A 21790-nucleotide genomic window follows, 5' to 3' on the forward strand; every position below is an offset into this window, starting at 1 on the left:
GTGCCCCTTGTAGGCACGTAAAACGTAGAAAAGTTGGGCTAAATTAAATTCTCAACATTCAAAATTTCAAGCAAAGGCTGAAATAGATCAAATGCTATTCGCCACTCCATTACCTTGCGGTGATTAACAATACTAAGAAAAAAGGTAAAACATTCCATTTCACGTGTTTTCTTTGGGGTAAATTATAGGCTTCAGACACAATTTATGGTGTAATGTAATTTCAGAAAAATAGAAAAGAAACTTTCCCACAATTACGATGAAAAAATACTGCCATTCACCAAGCGTCAAAGCAAGTTTAAGTTACGGCATTTGTTTGTTTTACCTTTTTCATCCGCCATTAGACAGTGGCTGCAGCGCCCCTATAGTTTATTGGAATTGCGAATAGTTTGCAGTCGAATAACTATGGAGCACCACTGTTTTATAAATTTGTTGCATAATGTGCTAATTGAATTGAAAATTTAATTTTACTTCCACAACTCAAAATAGCAATGCAAGAAATAAAAACAAGACAAGGGTTCTGAAAAATATACAGAAAACAATAAATAAATAAATTTAAAGGAAAAAAAAGCGTGAAAATATATTAGGAAAAAATAGATTTAACTATATCAAATCATTTTCTTTATTTATTTTTATTTATTTATTTATTTTTTGCGCTCGCCGGGGGAGGAGGGTCTGCGAAGTCGTAATTTTTCCGGAGGGGATCCGCGAAGGTCTGAAGTTTGGGGACCTCTGAACTAAGGGGGAAAAGTTAATACCAAGGACTCGGCGCATGGACACTCATTGCAAAGTTTCAACGGGGGGGGGGGGGGGGGGCTCAGACATTTTCCGCATGAGATAAATAAATACCTTTGTGCTGAAAAATAAAGTAAGAAATAACCATGTCATAAAGCACAAATTTCAGATTACTGCAGAAACGTGTTTCGGATTTACAAGGAACGCCTTTTTCGATGCAAAAAATAATGAGCTTAGGGATGAAAAGACACAAAGCTTTTGTCGGATGTCTTTTATTTTCCCCGTGGTTTAGCACAGTGGTTCCCAACCTTTTTCACGTCGCGACCCCCTAAACATTCCCCATATATATATATATATATATATATATATATATATATATATATATATATATATATATATATATATATATATATATTTAGGCCCCGGGAATACTGGGCACAATATGCTCGGCGCCCAATATGCGGCGCCCAATCAGCGGCGCCCAATCTTCCTAGACTGCGGGAAGAAGGAGTTGGTGTTATTACTAGTATTATGAGCAATCGAATTATGAGAATTGCGTTATATAAGCGGAGAAAGAGAAGAGATGTTCAGGGACTTAGATGAACGGTCCAAGCTCGGGGACTTGCCTTTAAAATTTCTCGAATTCCCAAAAATGCAGTTTTAAACGATTTTTAACGATAGGGGTGGGGGAAATGGATAAGGTTGCTCTCTAATTTTTCAAAGATGAAAATGATATGTTCTAAATAAGCTCAGTTGTAGACTATCTTTGTTGAAATTTAGGGAAGATAAACGGTTCGGGTGACCTTTACCGGAAATTTTTTGACTTTGAGGTTCTAAAAACGCAATTATAGGCCATCTTAGTAAACATTAGAAAAAAAGTTAGGATTCGGAGCCGCCCCCTCCCCCAGGAGTTTTTTCGGAATTAATGTTCCAAAAACAAAATTCTAGACGAGTTTTAAGGATGTGTGCGGGAGAGAGGATCTCGAGTACTCATGTTCGTAGATCCTCACCCGGATCCTTTTTTTTTTTTTTAATTTAAGCCCAAAAAACGAAATTTTACATAATCTTTAATTATGTGAAGAAGAACAGTAGGCACTCCCCTTGATTTTTTTTCGAAATTAAATTCACAAAAAACCATTACTTGTCCTTTTTTTTTTAAGGAAATTCGAGGACGGGAAGGGGTTCGGAGCACTTCCCCGGAATATTTCCAAAATTTAGTTTTAAAAACGCAACTGCAGGGCACCTTTCAGGACAAGAGTTGGGGCTTAGAGAATCTCTCACAGAAATTGTTCGAAATTGAAGTTCCAAAAACGAAATTTTATACGACTTTGGAGAATGTTAGAGGGGACATTCGGGTAGACATTCGGGACTCTGTCTCGTATATTTGTAGAGATTGAAGACCCTAAACCGAAGCTTATGATAATATCAGAGGATGTTCTGAGATCAGGTACTCAGGCATGAGAGGGGGAAGGGGTTGCTGTAGCCCCATAGCCCTTCTCCTGGATTCGCCATTGCGCTCAAGTATTGATGCTAATCTTAAATGATGCTATTTCTCCCCTATGTATTTTAATATTTCGACTATGCAATGATGTATTTATAGGGATAATGTCGCGACCCGCTAAGAAATGCTTGGCAACCCACATGTTGGGAACTCCTGGTTTAGCAGGATATTTTCCCCCAAGGAAACCGATTTCAGTACAGATCAGAATTATTAAAATTTGACATTTTTAATAACATATTCATAAATGACTGTGGAAGAAATGATTTTACATTTTTGAAAAGAAAAAGTACTAAAAGCAAGGAAGTTCTAATTTCTAAGGAGAGAGGCTTGAGCATCCACTCCCATGGACTCAGGAGGAAATATGGCCCTCCTTATTCTGCTACAATGGTTCCTTCTAAAAACATGCTTGCAAACGTATTTTTAATTTTGTGCTCTTTAAGCTCAAAAAAAAAAAAAAAGTTGAGAAATTCTCTTTTTACATGTAAAAAGAGGATGTCCATTTTACCAAAGAAAGAAGTTTTTACAGATTATCCTTCGCCGCTATACCCGGCAAGTAGACGAACTTTTGTTTCGTCTCATGAATTACGGGTAAAAACTCCGCATATGCTCCAGAAGGAAGCAGGAGGGGAAAAAATCCACATTTTCCGGTAAATAGCTGGAATGCGGTCAAAACCAGGTTATTTGCGGGGTCGAAAGTGTCCATATAAACGCGGCTAATGCGTTGTACATATTTTATGTCATTTCAACTTGAGAAAGGAGCGAAGTTTGCAGTCCTCTTTTGCTTAGCTTCATGTGTACAATAAACCAAAACAAAACACACATGGCTAAGAGAGAAAAAAAAATCTAAAATGTCTAAGTGAGTTAGCAAAAAAATGTTGCTAAATTGAATCCCGCCAATCAAAATAACTAAACAAGATTTTTTTCTAGAAAAAAATCCTATTTTCGTTCCTAATACTTTTCTATTCTCACTTGTGTGAGTCTTTTTCTCCGTGACCAAGGAAGTAGCCAAGGTGTGGACTCTTGGGGCCCGCGCCCCTCCTCCTTTCCGATAGGTCACTTTCCTCTTTTATCAGCGTAAGCAACTTCTCAAAAGCAAAAGTCTCCCAAAAAACTCATTTCACAAAAAACGGTGCATTTTCCATAAATATTTCCTCTAAACAACAGATTCACCGCGTTCAACTCAGTCCGGAACACGAGAACGTCCGGGAGGGGAAGAAAGGAGGTTGCGAAATTCGTCGAAGTTCTTCTCCCCTTGCGGGAAGATTGGTCGCCATCGATTGGGCGTCGGGAACAATGAGCGACGAGCATTTTGGGCGCAGACCATATTGGGTGCCGGGAACATTAGGCGCAGAGCATATTGGGTGCCGGGAACATTAGGCGCAGAGCATATTGGGTGCCGGGAACATTAGGCGCAGAGCATATTATGGATGCCGGGAACATTTGGCTCAATGTTCCCGGCGCCCAATATGCCCGACACCCAATGTTCCCGGCGCCCAATATGCCCGACACCCAATGTTCCCGGCGCCCAATCTTCCTAGCGTACTTATTGCAACTAGAGACCCTATATAGAAGCTACGCTTCCGAGTCGCACAATACGAAGAGCGAATTTACCAAGAGGGGTTGCTTTGTGGCTAAGCGCGTGCTCACTTCATTTTCTTCCCGTTCTTTTTTTTTTTTTTTTTTTTAAACTTCTGCAGAACCAGTACATGGGCGGTTAGATTACTATGCAAAACACCTTTCGGTGCGTCGTAAAGAGAGCCCCCCCCCCCCTATTTTTGAAATGGTATGAAAATTTAAAGGCTTAGATAGGGTAGTTATAAATGATTATACTTTCTTAAGCGTTTCTTATACCAAAATTATATTTAAAAGAATTCATTTCGAATGTTTTTTCTTTTCATTTTGTTTGCACAAAAATTTAGTGATCTTTTTAAAATTAGTTTTACCGGTATCTTTATTTGATATCAAAACTGCACATCCCTTGCAATATTGTTAAAATATTTTATGTGATTCCTCCATGTATTATGGTGTAACATTCAAAATATTACCCGTCATTAGAATTTTTTTCGTGGATATTTAGTGTAAATAAAAATTACAACTTTGAGAAATAAATTAATCAACTTTAAAGCATTAACATTGGTGCTTTAAAGTTGGCGGGGGGGGGGGGGGGGAGTCATGGTGCAGGACTGCGGCATTGAAATTTTTAGGGGAGATTTTTCACTTTCTAAGGGGGAGTTCTTGCTTTTTTGGGGGGGGGGGGGGGGGGGGAGTGTTCGCGATATTTAGGGGTGCGTCCTTGCTTTTAGGGAAATGGGCACCCCTGGTGTAATATGGAAAGATAGAAGAAAGAGTGTTTCAAAAAACTTCCAAAACCTGATTGCAATCCTTGATAGCGAAAACTTGGAATTTGTCAGAAAAAAATTCATCCCCCGCCCTCTCCCCCAGAGCTTTAAACTAGCAATAAAGTCTGAAATTGTATATCTGCACTTTAAAAATTTTTTTATTTATATTAAAGAAATCTTATTTTTTAAAAACTAATAGAGGTAACTCTATATTTTAAAAAATAAAAGATGTTTTCTTTATTAAAAAAGGGGGGAGGAAGAATGCAGAATACAATTTGCAGATGTTATTATAGTTATGAACAAACAAGTTAATTATTAATTTGGTGAACTTAATTATGAATAGAAAGGAAGAATTACGTTCCGTAAGTCTTAGGGAAAGTTCAATGTAATTGAAAAAAAAAAGCAGATTATTGCATACCTGTGTCTCGGGGTTTCAAGGAACGCCTTTTTGATGGCAAAATAAGTGAACTGGTGGCATCTAATGGTTTCTTGAAACCATTTCAAAGGGACTTACTTCATTTCAAATTGCAGGAAAAAAAAAAAAAATGCTGCATTACATCTAACCTTACAACAAATTAATTCATTACATTAATTCTAATAAAACTAAAACTCTCACGGAATATAATTCAATACGCTTATAAATAGGTGTGAAAATTAAAGTGATTCATGCATGACATTTCTATAAGTTCAAGCAATTAACTATTTCTTTAAAAACTACAAATTACGCAATGCGTCTATATTTCGATTCAATTATTGACATTAATACAAGCTACAATTCAGAATTTCTAGACACTTTTACTTAATAGTTATTCACATTCATAAGAAAGTAACAAAACGTAAATTTAAATCCTCTTTGCACGCAGCAAAACCTTGGCGGGCGTTACTGTCGCCAAATGCATACAAAAGCTTGCCAAGCTAAGCGCACACAAAAACGAATATAAAAGCAAAATTTAAAACAGTTGACTGCGTTTACAGTGGTATAATTAAGTGATAATGACAAAATGAATGCATAGATATCGTATAGCATCTAAATAAGCAGGTTGTATAAGGATATTGAGCAAAGAATAAGGATGAACAGTATGGATACTTCACTACCAGAACACAAAAAATAAGATTTAAAAATAAATAAAGGGATTTTTCCAAAAAAAAATTGCACATTCATATAGATTAAACATCCATATATTGATAACAAAAAGCAAAAGAGTTGTTCAGTGCTGTATTTCCTCGGATTCAGCATATTTTTGATAGCTTCTCGGACGCTCCATGTTAAGTCTACGGGAGGAAAATCTTTATCGCCTGCGGGGGTAAACTGGAGGCTTCGACCAATAAGCGGAGGGTCGCGTATCGCGCGACTCTGAAGCGTAGCTTCTATATAGGGACTCTAATTGCAAAGATTTCAGAGCATTTATAACGTAATGATAGTAAAATCACGAGAAATAAATCGATATTAACCTTACACAAGCGAGCTCCATTTCCATGCTGCCAGTCAATTTGTCGGCTATTAATTATATATTTCTTTTTTATTCTGCATCTGCTGGAAGTCTGAAGAGCTGAAATCCGTTTTTGAAGCTGTTTGCACAATTAACAGCCGAACAACCACCCATTTGACTCAATTTAACACATGCTAAAGAAATGTAAACATCAGACCTCGAATGGCCAACCGATGACTAACCGCAGCGTTCTTCTACCGGTTGACCGCAATTTAAGCTGGTTGATTTAGAGTCCCTATATGAAAACGTATAGGGACACTTGGTTAATTCAAGCACTCATTAGCTGTCACGTGACCCCAAACATCAGCCCACCGTTAGGTACCGACTGTAGTTGGCGAACGTAGCCCTAGTTTTATTAAACAAAGGCTGAACTTGATTTGCGCCGCAGTGTACGTGCCGTGTGCGAAGGTTTTTTTCTATTTCTAATTAAAACGAAATGAATTGTATGTGAAAACATATTTTGGAAATAATTTTTTTTTAAATTATTATTTTTGTTTCATGTTTTTCTTTTATTTCAGCTTTTTTCTCCCCCTCCCTCTCCCCCTTGCAACAGAGAACAGAACTTTAACGAAATGTGGCGATGGCCGGGTAGTGTGAACTGTTTACACGGAATGATATGTGTTTTATTGGTACTATTTTATTTGAAATGAATGTGTGTATTCCTAAAAGGAATGTATTTTCGTAAACTCCGACTGTATTCCTTTTGTTATTATTTGTTTTGTGTTGTGAAAAATGATTGACCTGGAGCACAGAATGAAATTATATCATTCGTGTTTTGCATTTCTCTTTAACACTGTAGTAATACAATTGTTATAAAAATTCTCCGATAAGAAAAAAAATTCAAAATATTCAAAGATTAGAGGTGAGTATCAATTTTTCGTTTTAGTGCTATTGACTGAAAAAATAAATTTAACAAGGTTTAATGTTTTGTATAAAAGTAAATATACCTAATCTGTGAACTTCTGATATCATCTTCGCTTGCATCTCAATAAAAATAGAACTACGATTGATGCATTTTTAAACATCGTATGTAGCGTTGATTTTTTTTTCTTTCAGCGTTACTATGGGCCCTAAAAACGGGAAGAAAGATGTACGAATTCTATTAGTTGGTGAACGTAAGTGTGTTTTAATTATTTTTCCGCTTGTTTAAAGCTAATATTCATTGAGTTTAGTGTGTGGACCTATAAAGCACCTGAGAAACAAGGGCGCCCATATGCAAAATTGTAAGGGGGGGGGGGAACTCAGATATTTTCTCCATGGTTTAGCAGGATATTTTCCCCATGGAAACTGATTTCAGTGCAGATTAGAGGCATTAAAATTTGACATTTTTAATAACTTATTCATTAACGGCTGGAGAAGAAATGTTTTTACATTATTTCAGAGAAAAAAGTTAAAAAAGCATGGAAATTCTAATTTCTTATGGGGGCCTGAGCCCCCACTTACCCCCTCCTCCCCTTCCTTATGGACGCCCATGCTGAGAAACAAACATTTTCACATTTTTCGTGGTCAAATAGGATAGAAAATCAATGTAAAGAAAACACAGATAACAATGTAATTGCAGTGTTATTGTTTTATATTTCATGCACAAAGGTAAACTTTCTACATCGTTGAGACTTGATTTTCGTCGTATAATAACTGATTCTCACTAATGACCTCTCATAGTTTTCCTCAAAACGGCAGCTTTGGTTAATAAACAGCAGGTTTGAAGATATGATATTTTCGAAAATATCCTATATATTGTTACAATCGGATATTTTAATATCTATCCGATATTTTCAATCAGCACAAACTAAAGTCTTCAAAACAGTAAATGAATCCTCAAATCACTCTTTATTTTCTTACATTGTTATTAGAATATGTAAACTTAAAATAAACACTTCTTTTATTATTTATATTTTATATTTTGTTTTACATTTCTATCAATTTTAATGGAGTTAATTTAGCATTTTAGCTGTTTTACTCATCTTTCTTCTGTTCGCTACTTTTACCCAGTTATATGATTCAGAAATGTTATATCCGTGCCTGAGGTGTGCCGAGTATGTTTAATTAACACGAATGCGACAAATATGAAAAATGGGTTTATTTACAAAACATAAATTATGAGCTGTTACATTACACTGACGGATGCAATCGCCATGTTCTCGGCATCACAAAGCAGTCTGGCTGTTGCCAACAGACTTTTGTTATATCCAACATCTCCCTCTTTTAGGACTTGACGTAGTCCTTGTATTTTTGAGGAAGTTTTCTGGCTCTGTTCGGTTCTACTGCTACAGATTGATCAGCTCTCCCGGTGTCAGATGAAGAGGAAAACTCACTCTGGAGAGGTTCATCTATTTCTGATCTGTCAGCGGTAACAAAATTGAACCACGTGTCCTGATCAGGGTTCCGCTACGGTCGCATTTCTAGCAAAATGTGAGAATACTGTCCAAATTGCGAAAATGGAACAAAGCATTTTTGCTCTAATATAACAAGAAAAAGAAGGGAGAAAAGAAGGTGTACAATCAGAGAGAGAAAGTGATATTGAACTTAATTGTACTTATAAATCATATCTAACATGTATAAGGGCAGTTCTCAAAAGGTGGGAACAAAAAAGTTAACTTTGAGCAATTTCAAAAATTTTCGAATTTGATATCAATTTTTCTTTTATTCTATAGTATGCATACCTAGAACACAAAATATGAACATGAAAAGACAGCAGGTATTTGTAAAAATTGTTAATTAGCAAATTAAATCAGCAATCTGTAGGTAACAGATTTTGGACATTGTTGTCATGTAGGTAACGGATTTTGGACATCATCATAATGTAAGTTTCACCATTTTTGACAACTGTTAATCTGATTTTTAACTTTTCCAATGAAAATTTTATTTACTACTTTTTGAATTTTGCAATTTAATGATAAAGAGGATATTAATGAAGTACTTGAATGGCTATACATACTGCTCTTTACATATAATAAAGTTTTGGAATGATTTTGAAGAAGTTGATGAAAGGTAGAAAAAAGCTTCATGGAAATAATTATACAAACTTGTAGTTTGATTTATTGGGACAAATAAGGAATAAAAATAGAAACAAATAAATACGACATATATATTTTTAAAGGAAAAATAAACAAAATATTCTTTAAGAAAGAATGTAAAAAATGACATCAGTTTTAATAACGAATATTTTTTCTAATGTCATAAGAATTAAAACGATGTCTAAAAAAATTATTGAAAAAAGAAATTCGTATTTCTATTTCGAGATCGTTAAATTATGTTTAAAAGAAAGAGAAAAAAAAAATTCTAAAATAATAAAAGCGGCGGGAAAAAAAATTGCTAGCGCAGGTGATAACGTCGCCAAAACTGGTGCAGCTGACGATTAACTACATTTGTTAAACTGGAATCCCCCTCTGGTAACCTTGAGCGTATCGTATACTGTGTTGTCGCCAATGTCGCCAGCGGAAGTTTGCTTGGCGATGTTAGCGCAAAATGGCTTTCGTTCGATCATAGAAAGCCATGTTACTACTGTAATTTATGCATTGTTCAATGTGTAACGTATTAATTATGCAAAATACCAATGGATTAAAGAAGATAACATTATAATAACCTTTTTTATTGAGGTTAGAAGACAGTGGATCATCAAAAATTATGAATAAACGGACAGAATTATCGGCATCAAGATCGTTACGCCATTTGGACATCTCACATGTATGTTTAAGAAAAATCATTTTTCTTCTAAGATACTGCATAAAAGCTTATGAAAACACTTTTAAACAATTAAAAATTGATTCTGAGGATCGATAAATACCTTTAAAACGAAAACATCATATACTTAGTTCTCAAATAATAGCATTTTAAAGATCGCAACTTTTGGACATACATCAAATTTCAAAGTTACGTTTTTTTAAAATCGTTTACAAAGTAAATAATCTATCTTTATTTTTGTTATCTGTGTAAAATATTAACAAAAAGTTATTCAGTGTAAGATTCATACCTTTAATTTTTTTTTGAAACGTATGGAAATAATTTAAAAAAAATTTTTTTTAATGGTACATTTGCTCAGTTAACGTTTTGGTATGTCCAAAATTGTGCCTTTTAGCAAAGAAAATATTTTTTTAAGGGCATTTGAAGATCTTTTTTTCCATAATTTATGTCAATTCTTGTCAAAATACAGCATTATAATTTACCTCAAAAATTTTAGAGTTAATTAAAATGAAAGTTATTTGGTGTTGAAGCTTCAAAGTTGATGTCTGTGTTTGTTCCCACCTTTTGAGAACTGCCCATAAACTGTTATTAAGTTGAACAATATTTCGTCTTAATGGGCATTTTGTCCCCCCAATAAATGCATTATTGGGGTTTTTCAAAAAAAAAAAGTTTGCTCCCTCAATACCAAGAACAATTCAGAATTTTTTATTTAAAATTTTTAAAAGTTATCACCTATTGTGCATTTGTTTCTTCAAAGATGTCAAGCCTGAATTTTAGCATTTTGATAAAGACTTTTCCCCAATTTTAGCTTTTTTGCTAAAGATTTTTAAAACTCGGCTTAAATGCTGGTCTAGATCAGGCCGTTCGGTGGTTCTGAACTCTTCAGTTAAGACATTTGAATTAGAACGTATTACTGTGTCGTCATACCGGAGGCGTAGCTGATTGGCATGGGAATGGATAAGTCGTACTCTGTCATTTAATTTGAGAAATAAGTTGTAAAGAACAATCCCTTTACGTTCAATTGTTTTCCCTGGTTCTCATTTCCAGGTGTTATTTAGGTACACTTTAGCATACACTAAATCACATTCCTTGAAGTTTCTATATTCTGCTCTGTTAAACTGTGAGCTTTTAAAAGTGCTCAGCTTATTAACTTTAAGTGGAAGCTCAACCAGGACGTATGATACTTCATGTAAAAACATATTTATCTTGTGCAACATCATGAAGAGCCAAATTTAAAAAGTAACTTATTTATTATGGCTATGATATATACAATGACATGTTAAAGGAAATATTGAGAATACGCTCTTTACATTATTAAGTTGCTCATAATACTTTAAATGACTTCTGAATCTAACATTCTAAGTCAAAGTATGAAACGTTAAACATACTGACCTATGATATTCATATCAAGAACAGTAAGCCGAAACTATCGGCAAAAACGGACAGACTCGACTGAGCTGCCGAAAGAAACAACCAAGTCTGACTTGGGTTGCAAATTGAAAAGGGAAGAGAATGAAGCAAAGTGCCGGGAGCTTAAATGCTACCGGCAATTTGCATATTCTGCTGACGCGATCTTGTTGCAAGAAGGAATGAACGAATGAAAAAAAACCTAATGCAAATTAAGGTTGCCAACACTTTTGGAAAATAATTTACTTCCTTTCGTAACAATGGCCCGCCTCTTGCAATCAAGATCGCATCAGAACATTATGCAATAAAAATAACAATTTAAATTGAAATATTTCATTTCAGCATCTTGACTTGAAATTCTGGCACTGCAAAAATTAAAGTCCTTAGAACAGCACTTTTTTTTTTTTTTTTTCAAAAATCAAACAAGCTGATGAATTGATCTGTTGACCCGCATCGGCTCCAGCGAACTTTGAAGGATCCAGAGGACATCAATATTATATCGGGAATGACAACATCAAAAGTCCTACTCGTGCTGTTGCGTTTAAACGCTCCAGAATTTCCAGATACATGAAAACAAATGACAACAGTCAATAACATAATATGAACATTTTTACAAAAAAATTTGCCAAAGTACACATGGAAATGTAATTGGACTTCGATATTTTTTTTTTCTTTTCATTTTAAAAAATTTCTTATGAAAAAGTTTAATTTAATTTTGTTCAAAGGTTTTGTAAAAATATCCGCGAAATTTTGTTTTGTATTCACATAATTTAAATCAAACAAATTTTCTAATATTAAATTTCTTAAAAAATGAAGTCTGATGTCTATATGTTTTGTTCTACTGTTTTCTATTGGCGAATTTGAAAAATTAATTGCTGCTTGATTGTCGCAAAGCAAGTTAAACTGTGGTTTGATCTGAATAAATTCAAACTTGACAAGTTCATTTATTATGCGTACAATCCAAATTAATTCCTTTGCAGCTTCAGTTAGTGACACATATTCTGATTCCATCGTTGATAAGCTAACACATTTCTGTTTAAAAGTTTTCCAAATGATAGGAGATTGATCAATGAATAAAATCATTCCGCCAATCGAAATTCTATCATCGCGACTTGCTGCAAAACTTGCATCACTATAACATTCAACTTTTAAATTTGAAACGTTAGACAAACATGATTTCAGAGATTTCGTGTAACTTAAATAGCCAAGAAGTTTCAGTAGAATATTCCAGTGATTCAAACCTGGGTTAGATTGAAATTGAGATAATATCTTTACAGCGTAACTTAAATCTGGTCGCGTTCTACTTGCAATGAAGGAAATGCAACCTAAAATGTTACGGTAAGGCAATTTAGACATCATTTCAATTTCTTCTTTAGAATTCGGACATTGATCTTTGGAAAGTACAGTTCCTACACCAATCGGCAAAGAAACAATTGGAAAATTGTATTTTTGATATGTTTTGCATACTTTGTTGATATAGCTTTGTTGATGAATAAATAATGCATTGTCTATTTCCTCAAATTCAACGCCTAAAAGTTTTTGCGTTTTTCCGAGTACTTTGATATCAAATTTAGATTTCAGACTAATAATAACATCATTCAGACATTTGTTATTTTTACAAAATACTACTATATCATCAACATAAAGTATTAAAATTACACTTGATTCAAAAACATAAACACAATTTGCCCATGATAATTTCTTAAAATTTAAACCAATAAGAACATTATGTATTTCCAAAAACCATTCACGACCCGATTGATGAAGTCCATAAATTGCACGATTTAATTTACAAACATAACCAATTTTCTCAGGATCTTGAAATCCCTGGGGTTGTAACATGTATATGTTTTCCTTTAGCGGAGCATATAAATAAGCACATTTTATATCAAATTGATGATGAATCCAATTCAGTTTACACACAAAGATAGAAAAAAATAATCGTACCAATGAGAATTCAATGACTGGACTAAATACCTGGTCATAGTGAATACCTTTTAATTGTCTATGACCTTGAATTACCAGGCGACTTCTGAAACTAACAATTTCATTTTTATCGTTTCTTTTCACAGTAAAAACCCAACGATTGCCAATTACTTTGGAATCAGCCGGTTTAGGCACAAGACTCCAAACGTTCCGGGTTTGCATAGTATGAATTTCATCTGACATTGAATTGTACCATTGGTCTGCCTCTGATGTTTTTAAAGCATCATTGAAAGATTTTGGTATACGAACATCTAGTCATGTTTCTGAATTACTCATGTCTGTAAAATTTACTTTCCCTGAAAATTTATTTTTCCCACTGAAATCAAAATTTTCTTTCAAATATTCTATTTTGTGAGATCTGCAAAACGCTTCAACATCATTATAAGACCGCAGTCTTGCGTTTGCACCTTCAATTGAATAATAGATATCAGTTCGTGATTTGTCAGGACGGGGAACAGCTTTCCGAATCCAAACAATTTTATCAGGAATTAGGGTTTGACTAGTACTTTGTTCATCGTGTTCCAGTACGGACACTGGTACAACATCATTTTCCCCCTCACTTAAACTTTCCCGATCAGAATCATTGTCGGAATCTGACGAATCCAGAAACTTAGTTGGGCCCAGTGAGGCTCCACTGCACTTAGATTCTGCTTCAAATCTAACATTAATCAATTCCACAATTTTCCGTTCTGTAGGAAGCCAAATTCTATATCCCCTTGTTTTTAAAGCTACCCTACGAAAATACCCTTTTTGGCCCGCATATCTAGTTTCCTTCTTAAATTTTTGGGGGTTCCAAGAAAAACAGGATTACCGAAAATTTTCAAATGCCTGACCGAAGGTTTTCGCCCAGAATAAAGTTCAAAAGGTGTTAAAGTTTGACCTTCATGGCAAACACGATTCCACACATACGTGAAACATAGTAACGCCTCAGCCCAGAACTGATTTCCTAATTTACTGGAATGTAAAATTTCCTTTACAGCGTCTAGAGCTGTGTAATTGAATCTCTCGCTTACCCCGTTTTGCATTGGAGTATACGTATTTGTACGTTCTGGTCTTATACCCTGTTCATCTAAATAGGTCTCAAATTCGGCACTGCAGAATTCTAGTCCATTATCAGTTCGGACATTTACAATTTTCGAATTCAAAAACCTTTCAGCCCTTTTTTGATACTTTTTAAAACATTCTAGTGCCTGACTCTTTTCCTTTAGCGGAAAAACAGTGACTTTACGAGAATAATCATCAGTTATAGACAGAAAATATTTAAATCCCCCAATTGCGACATGTGGAAGTTTTCCACAAAGATCCATATGTACTAGTTGTAGGGGTTTTTCTGATCTGATCTTATTCAACGGCTTGAAAGAGACACGTCTAGATTTAGCTATTTTACAGGATTCACAATTTAATTCAGTTTTCTTAAAATCACCTAAACCATTTACAGCATTATTTTTACTAGTATTAACAATATATTTAAAATTAATGTGACAAAAACGTTTGTGCCATACATTTAAATTGTTGTCAAATTTTCTACTAGAAAAAACACTATTAGATTTAGATTTTAAATCGCCGGAGTTGGAGTTCTGACTAGAATTAGAATTTCCGGACTTAGACTTTACTTTTACATCATTTTCAGAAAAAAGAATCTGATTTTTCGGCTTCACCGATAAATCATCAGTTTCGCGTTCTTTAAAACTGTTAAGTTCCTTTACATTTTTACATTTATAGATTTTATTATTTTTAGTTTTTGCATTTACGCTTCTAGGGTATTTGGGCAAGAAAGAATAAAGCCCGTCTTTACATTTTGCAGATATTATAATTCTACTTTGATCTTTAGATTTTACATTTAAAACTCCATTTTTACATTCAAATGAATAACCATTTTTATCTAATTGTGAACCAGACAAAAGATTTCTCCGTAAGTTTGGAGAATAAAGAACATTATTTAAAACTAATTTGTCTTTATTACCTTTAGAGTCCAAAAGTAGCACAATTCTACCAGTTCCTTCAACCGGACAGCTTGGCCCTTTAATAGCTGTTGTAAGGCTGGATGCATTATTTGGAATATAATGCACAAAGAGTTTTAGGTCATTGCAACAATGATGGGTCGACGCACAGTCCACGTACCAGTCATTGGATACTTCTGTGGAGTTGACACTGCAAACAAAATTCGATTCTTGCTTCTTTCTTTTGAAGCATCTCGCTTTCGTATGGCCGCATTTCCCGCAAAAACTACATTTTATTTTGTTTTTCTGTCCCGCTATAATGGAAGTTTGAAAAGTTATAGCCGATGACTCAGAGTCCTTTTGCACTAATTTTAAACGAGATTCTTCAGCAAGTAATTCAGTCAAAATTTTATCAAACGTAAATTCATCTTCTTTCCATCTGTAAATTGACTGTACAATCTGCCCAAATTCAGCAGGCAAGTAACGAATCAACTGGAAAGACTGATAATATGACGGGATAGGTTTTCCCAAATCCTCTAACTGTTTGATAAGAGTTTTTAGTCGACTTGCATAGATATCAACCTCTTCACCTAACTCAATGTGACAATTGAAAAACTGGTCTGTCAAATCAATAATTCGTGCACGAGAGTCTGGTCGGAAATGCAGTTCTAATTTCTTCCATGCTTGAGAAGGATCATCAATCTGATTTATCAAATTCTTGTATTCATCAGAAATGTGCAAATAGATTAAACTATATGCTTTGTCTCTGCGTTTACAAAAGTCTGAAGTTTGTGGTGAATCTTTACCTGGCTCTTTTTCAACTTCGGTAACTAATCTCCAGCAATTTTTGCTCATTAACAAGGCTTTCACATCGTTTAGCCATGTGGAATAATTTTCCCTATTTAATTTCGAGATTTCCATGTTGAGCAAAAAATTTATCTGGCCCGCCGTCTGATAGACTTCTGTATCACGTTCGATGTTGAAAAAATTTTTTAAGAATTTACGCATACCATCTCGTCAGGTTGGGCAAACGGCCCATAACCGATTTGTTAAACTGTGAGCTTTTAAAAGTGCTCAGCTTATTAACTTTAAGTGGAAGCTCAACCAGGACGTATGATACTTCATGTAAAAACATATTTATCTTGTGCAACATCATGAAGAGCCAAATTTAAAAAGTAACTTATTTATTATGGCTATGATATATACAATGACATGTTAAAGGAAATATTGAGAATACGCTCTTTACATTATTAAGTTGCTCATAATACTTTAAATGACTTCTGAATCTAACATTCTAAGTCAAAGTATGAAACGTTAAACATACTGACCTATGATATTCATATCAAGAACAGTAAGCCGAAACTATCGGCAAAAACGGACAGACTCGACTGAGCTGCCGAAAGAAACAACCAAGTCTGACTTGGGTTGCAAATTGAAAAGGGAAGAGAATGAAGCAAAGTGCCGGGAGCTTAAATGCTACCGGCAATTTGCATATTCTGCTGACGCGATCTTGTTGCAAGAAGGAATGAACGAATGAAAAAAAACCTAATGCAAATTAAGGTTGCCAACACTTTTGGAAAATAATTTACTTCCTTTCGTAACATGCTCCATGGTGCCTGTTAAATTGAGAATTTCGCTTTTCATGGATCCTGGCAGCTGTATTTTCAGATGGGCGAACCAAGTCCAGAACAGTTCTTTATTTTCTTCCCAGCATCAACTCGGCCGGTGATTTGTTTCCAATGTTATTTGGTGTATACCGGTAAGTGAAAGAAAATGTATTTACAGCTGATTGAAGGTCTCCTCCTTGTTGAATTTTCTTAATTCCTCTTTTGAAAGTGTTTACAAATTTCTCTGCTTGTCCGTTTGATTGAGGATGATAAGGAGGTGTTGTACTTTGCTGAATAACCATTTTGTTTACAAAAATGATCAAAAAGATAACTGGTGAACTGTTTACCGTTGTCAGAGACTGTACTCCATAACTGGCACAAGTTTCTTCCTTAAATTTTACAGTTGCCTGTGCAGAAATAGATTTTGTTATGAAAATTTCTGACCATTTGCTATGTTCATCGATAATAAGTAGGAAATAATAACCTTCTATAGGCCCTGCAGAATCGAGGTGTACTCCTTCAAACATAGACGCCCATATAGGGGACTTGAGCCCCCCCTTTGAAATTAGAACTTCCTTGCTTTTAGTACTTTTTTCTTTGAAAAAATGTAAAAACATTTCTTCTGCAGCCATTAATGAATAAGTTATAAAAAAATGTCAAATTTTAATGACTCTAATCTGTGCTGAAATTGGTTTCTATGGAGAAAATATCCAGCTGAACCACAGGGAAAGTATTTGAGCCCCCCCCCCCCCTTACAATTTTGCGTATGGGCATATTAAAAATGTCGAAATAAAATTTGAAGGCGACCTTGCCTTCAAATGGTTCTTTTGCTTATGGCCAAGAATGCAGTAATGTTTTGGTGGGTGATTTTCTAGAAATTTGGCATGAAGGACATCTCTTAATGTAATTTTCGATGTCTTTATCCAAAGGAGGCCAAAATACATAACTTCTAGCGTACAATTTCATGCGTTCCATTCCAGGATGCCTGTTCTGCAGCTCTTTTAGAATTCTGCTTCAGATTCTCTCTGGAATAAGGACACGTTCACCTAACATTATGCATCCTTTTACAACCGAGAGGGATTCTCTTCTGTTAAAATATGGTTTCATTTCTTCTGGAATTTTATTTTTCTGAGAAGGCCAACCATGGTCAAGAAATTCTATTACTTGTTGAGCTATTTTATCTTTTTTAATTTCAGCTTGAATAAGCTTGTATGTTATGTTCACTGCTTCAACTGAGTTATCCAAAATTTGATTTACTGTTGTTTCCAAATGAACTAAAGCAATGACAATTTCTTCCTCGGGTTGAATTTTTGAATTAATTAGTCTTGATAAAATGTCCGCATAGTCAAAAGAATCGGTGGAAATATATCCAATTTTGAAATAGTATGCTAATAATGTGCAAGCCCATCTTTGAAGTCTGCAGTATGGGTTGGAATGCCTTTTGGTGATCCAAAGATACGTAAGAGAGGTCGGTCAGTTTCTAGGGTTAATTCTCTCCCATATATCATCTTATGGAATTTTGTTACTGCAAATATTAATGCAAGTCCTTCTTTTTTTATCTGACTGTATTTTTGACAAAGTTCTTGAAGCGTGGAAAACAGCTTTTCTCGAACTGTCTGGAAATTCATGATATATAGTAGCTTCTATTCCAGTGTATGAAGCGTCAGCTGCATCAATGATTGGAAATTCTGGGTTGTAGTGTGTTAAAAGAAGGTTACTTAGCAAAATTTTCTTTATGTCTTCAAAAACTCGCTCACATTTGTTTGTCCATTTCCACTCAACATCATTTCGAAGCAGATTATCTATTGGTTGTCTGATTTTCTGCAGTCTGGGCATGAATTTTCCATAGTAGTTTATAGCTCCCAATACAGATCTCAATTCTGAAATGTTCTTTGGAGGAGGCATTTCCTTAATAGCTTGAATTTTCTTAGGATTTAGATTGAGACCATTGCCATCAATTATGTGACCCAAAAATTCAATTTTCGGTAAAACTAATTGACAAATTTCTGGACAAACGACAAAACCGTAATCTTGAAGCCTTCCAAAAAGTTCATTTAACTGCTTTTTATGCTCAGAAACAGATTTGCTTGCAATCATTATGTCATCAAGATAAGCACTTGTGTTTTTAAGTCCAGAAATCATTGCATCAATAATTTTCTGAAATCCTCCAGGTGCATGTTTCACTCCTAGGGGTAATCTGTTAAAATTATCAAGTCCTTTATAAGTGTTTATAGTGAGCAATTTACCCAAATCTTCATCTACTTCAATTTGAAAATATGCTTCAGATAAATCTATCACACTGAAAATGCAATTTCCAGCTAAGTTTGCAAAAATATCATCTGGAACGGGTAACGGGTGCTTGTTCGTTTCCTGTGCATCATTCAGTCCTGTTGAAAAATCAGCACATATTCGTAATTTCCCATTTGGCTTCTTAACGACTACGATAGGAGCTGCCCATGCCAAATAATCAATTGGCAAAATTATTCCTCACTTTTCCAACCGATCTAACTCTTCTTCAGTTTTGGGAAGTATGGCATAGGACACTGGTCTCTTGTTTCTGAATACTAGTCGAACACTTTTCTTTAATTGTAGTGTCACCTATGCTTTTGTACATCGACATAATTCTGTTGAAAATACTGCAGAAAATTCCTTCATAAGTTGCAAGGTAAAATTAATGTCCAGAACAGAGCGAACACTGCAACATATACTTGAAATCAGAAAGTCCCACAAATCAAACAGTTTGATCCACTGAATTCCAAATAAATTAAGATTTTGTACTTCTGTTATGAAACAAGTTCCAGTATTCTTAGTGTCATTCATGGTTATTTGACAGTCAAATTTATGGGTGGTTAACTTTACAAGATTTCCAGATGCACTGTTGGCGGAAAATTTTGTTTTGTTTGCCGTTGGTTTTCTTATTTGTTTCCACCTATCTTCGGAAATAATAGTAATGCCAGAAGGTGTATTGAATTAAAGTTTGACCATTTCATTATTTATTTGCACGGAAATGCATTTGCTTTTATCTTCAACAGAAATTTCATTTATGGCAAAAACTGCTTCTGTGTTAGGCGAAAAATACTTCCCTTTCTTCTTCCATCCAGCCACAGTAGCTTGGCGTCCGCTGTTACAATATCCATCTTTATGCCCAATTCGGTGACATTTTTGGAAATGATGTTTTGAATAATTACAATTCTTTGCAAAATGCATTTCACCACAAAAACAACAAGGATATTTTGGCATAATTGGATTATCATTACGTGGATTTGGCGATGATTCACCAAGGTTTTCTCTTTTCTTTTTATCAAACTTGAAAGCAGACGATCTTTTGTTGCGGGTTTCTTGAAATTTTTTCTCGCCAAATTTTGCTAATTTATCGTTCGAAACTTAATTAGTTGGTGATTTTGCTGAACTGCACTGTTGTATCATGACTGCATCTTCTTTTAATGAAGTGAAAGTTTGGTTTTCTTCTACGAGTTTGCGAATATCAACTGGTGATGTAGGGGATTGTTTATCCATTAATTGTAACAGTCTAGCACGAATTTCATAACACTTTGGTGCGTTTAAAGTCCACTTATGAAAATTAGGCATTTGAACTATTTGATGTCCAGTTGATTATATTCAATGTCCTCGCAATTTTTATTTACAATGCCTGCATATGAGGCGTAATTATCGAAGTCTGATTTTTTTATTTGAAGACAGTTGTATCTTTTGTGAAATACTGACTGTTTAAAACTAAGAATAGATTTCAATTGACTCACTGTATTGGCAAATGTTGCATCTTTGACTTTCTTTGGAAGAATGTAGTTGACATATTTATTATAAGACGGTAGATCCAATTTCTTTAAAAGTAACCTAACTTTAGCGCCGTCATCAAATTTAGCTGCATCGGTATTGAAAGTTTCTTCGTACCTTGTGTACCACTTATCGAATGTTAGTCTGCCATCTGCGTCATTAATAAAGTCACTAATACTTTTTGCCAATGTTTCCATTAAAAATTCAAAGGTACCAGGTCCATTGGATGCTGTAGTTGCTGATGGGCCTTGATGTTGGTGAAATGCTTCTTCCAAAAGTTCCAGCCGTTGATTTGTTGTAAATGCCAGCTGTGATAGTTGCTTCAATAATTCATCAGTGTTTGCTATTTTTTAATGCTTGCAGAATTCTATTCAATTTAATAGTCCATAATTCGTGAAAATCCTTGTCGCCACTCTTGTTATGTCCATGCCTGAGGTGTGCTGAGTGTGTTTAATTAACAAGGATGCAACAAATACAAAAAATGGATTTATTTTCAAGACATAAATTATGAGCTGTTACGTTATACCGACGGATGCAATCCCCATGTTCTCGACATCACAAAGCAGTCCGGCTGTTGCCAACAGACTTTTGTTATATCCAACAAGAAATAAAAAATCTGCATTAGTCGGTGCACAGTCATAATAAATTTCCTTTTTTTCTGACCAACTTTTAACATTTAACCAGGCACTTTTAATACGAATTAAAATTGCTACATTACTAATAATTTTATGAGTATGAAACAAAAAGGGAATATTACATTACTTTTTTACATAAATCATGCATTAATACATCATAAAAATATAGTACATAATTTTTTGATTATTTTTAATAATAAATGAACATTATTACTATGATTAATATCATTTTGAAAATTCTGTAGTTGAAAAAATAAATATCAAAAATATCAAAATATCATGGTGTTTTCAAAATAAATATTTGATATATATATAACGTGATATATCATGATATATATCGGCAAACCCTGATAAAGAGTGCCGGTTCTACAATTTTTCGGAGTGGGGCAAGATCTTGAAACAGCCTCTTCTCCTACCCTTCTTCCTTCAAGTGTTGATATTGAGTTCAATGAAAAACAACACGGAAATAGGGTGAACTTTCCAACCAAAGTGAGAGCCCCAGTTTGTTTCCCCTACCATCTGCTATTGATAATAAATAGCAGCATTTTTTTAAACTAAAAGCCAAAATAAATGATAAGTGCTGTATAATGTTTCAAATGAATAATAGTAATATTTATTTGAAACACAAGCGTAATAATTATAATCAGGATCAGGGCTGTAGAGTCAAACTGACTGTG

At 34.5% G+C, this 21790-nt stretch overlaps 1 protein-coding gene across 3 annotated transcripts in view; it reads left to right on the top strand.

Annotated features, from left to right (window-relative positions):
* Positions 1–6633: 6633 nt before the first annotated feature.
* The window catches only part of LOC129230609 (mitochondrial Rho GTPase 1-like), a 65440-nt gene continuing 50283 nt past the window's right edge, over positions 6634–21790 (top strand). For 2 of the 3 annotated variants that reach the window (XM_054865024.1, XM_054865025.1), the window contains exon 1: positions 7126–7177. In XM_054865024.1, the coding sequence (XP_054720999.1) occupies positions 7126–7177 (52 nt within the window). Of the gene's footprint in view, positions 6925–7118; positions 7178–21790 lie in introns of those variants that run through there. The other variant, XM_054865023.1, reaches the window with a different exon arrangement.

This window comes from Uloborus diversus, chromosome 9 (genome assembly GCF_026930045.1).
Source record: "Uloborus diversus isolate 005 chromosome 9, Udiv.v.3.1, whole genome shotgun sequence".
Taxonomy (NCBI): Eukaryota; Metazoa; Arthropoda; class Arachnida; order Araneae; family Uloboridae; genus Uloborus; species Uloborus diversus.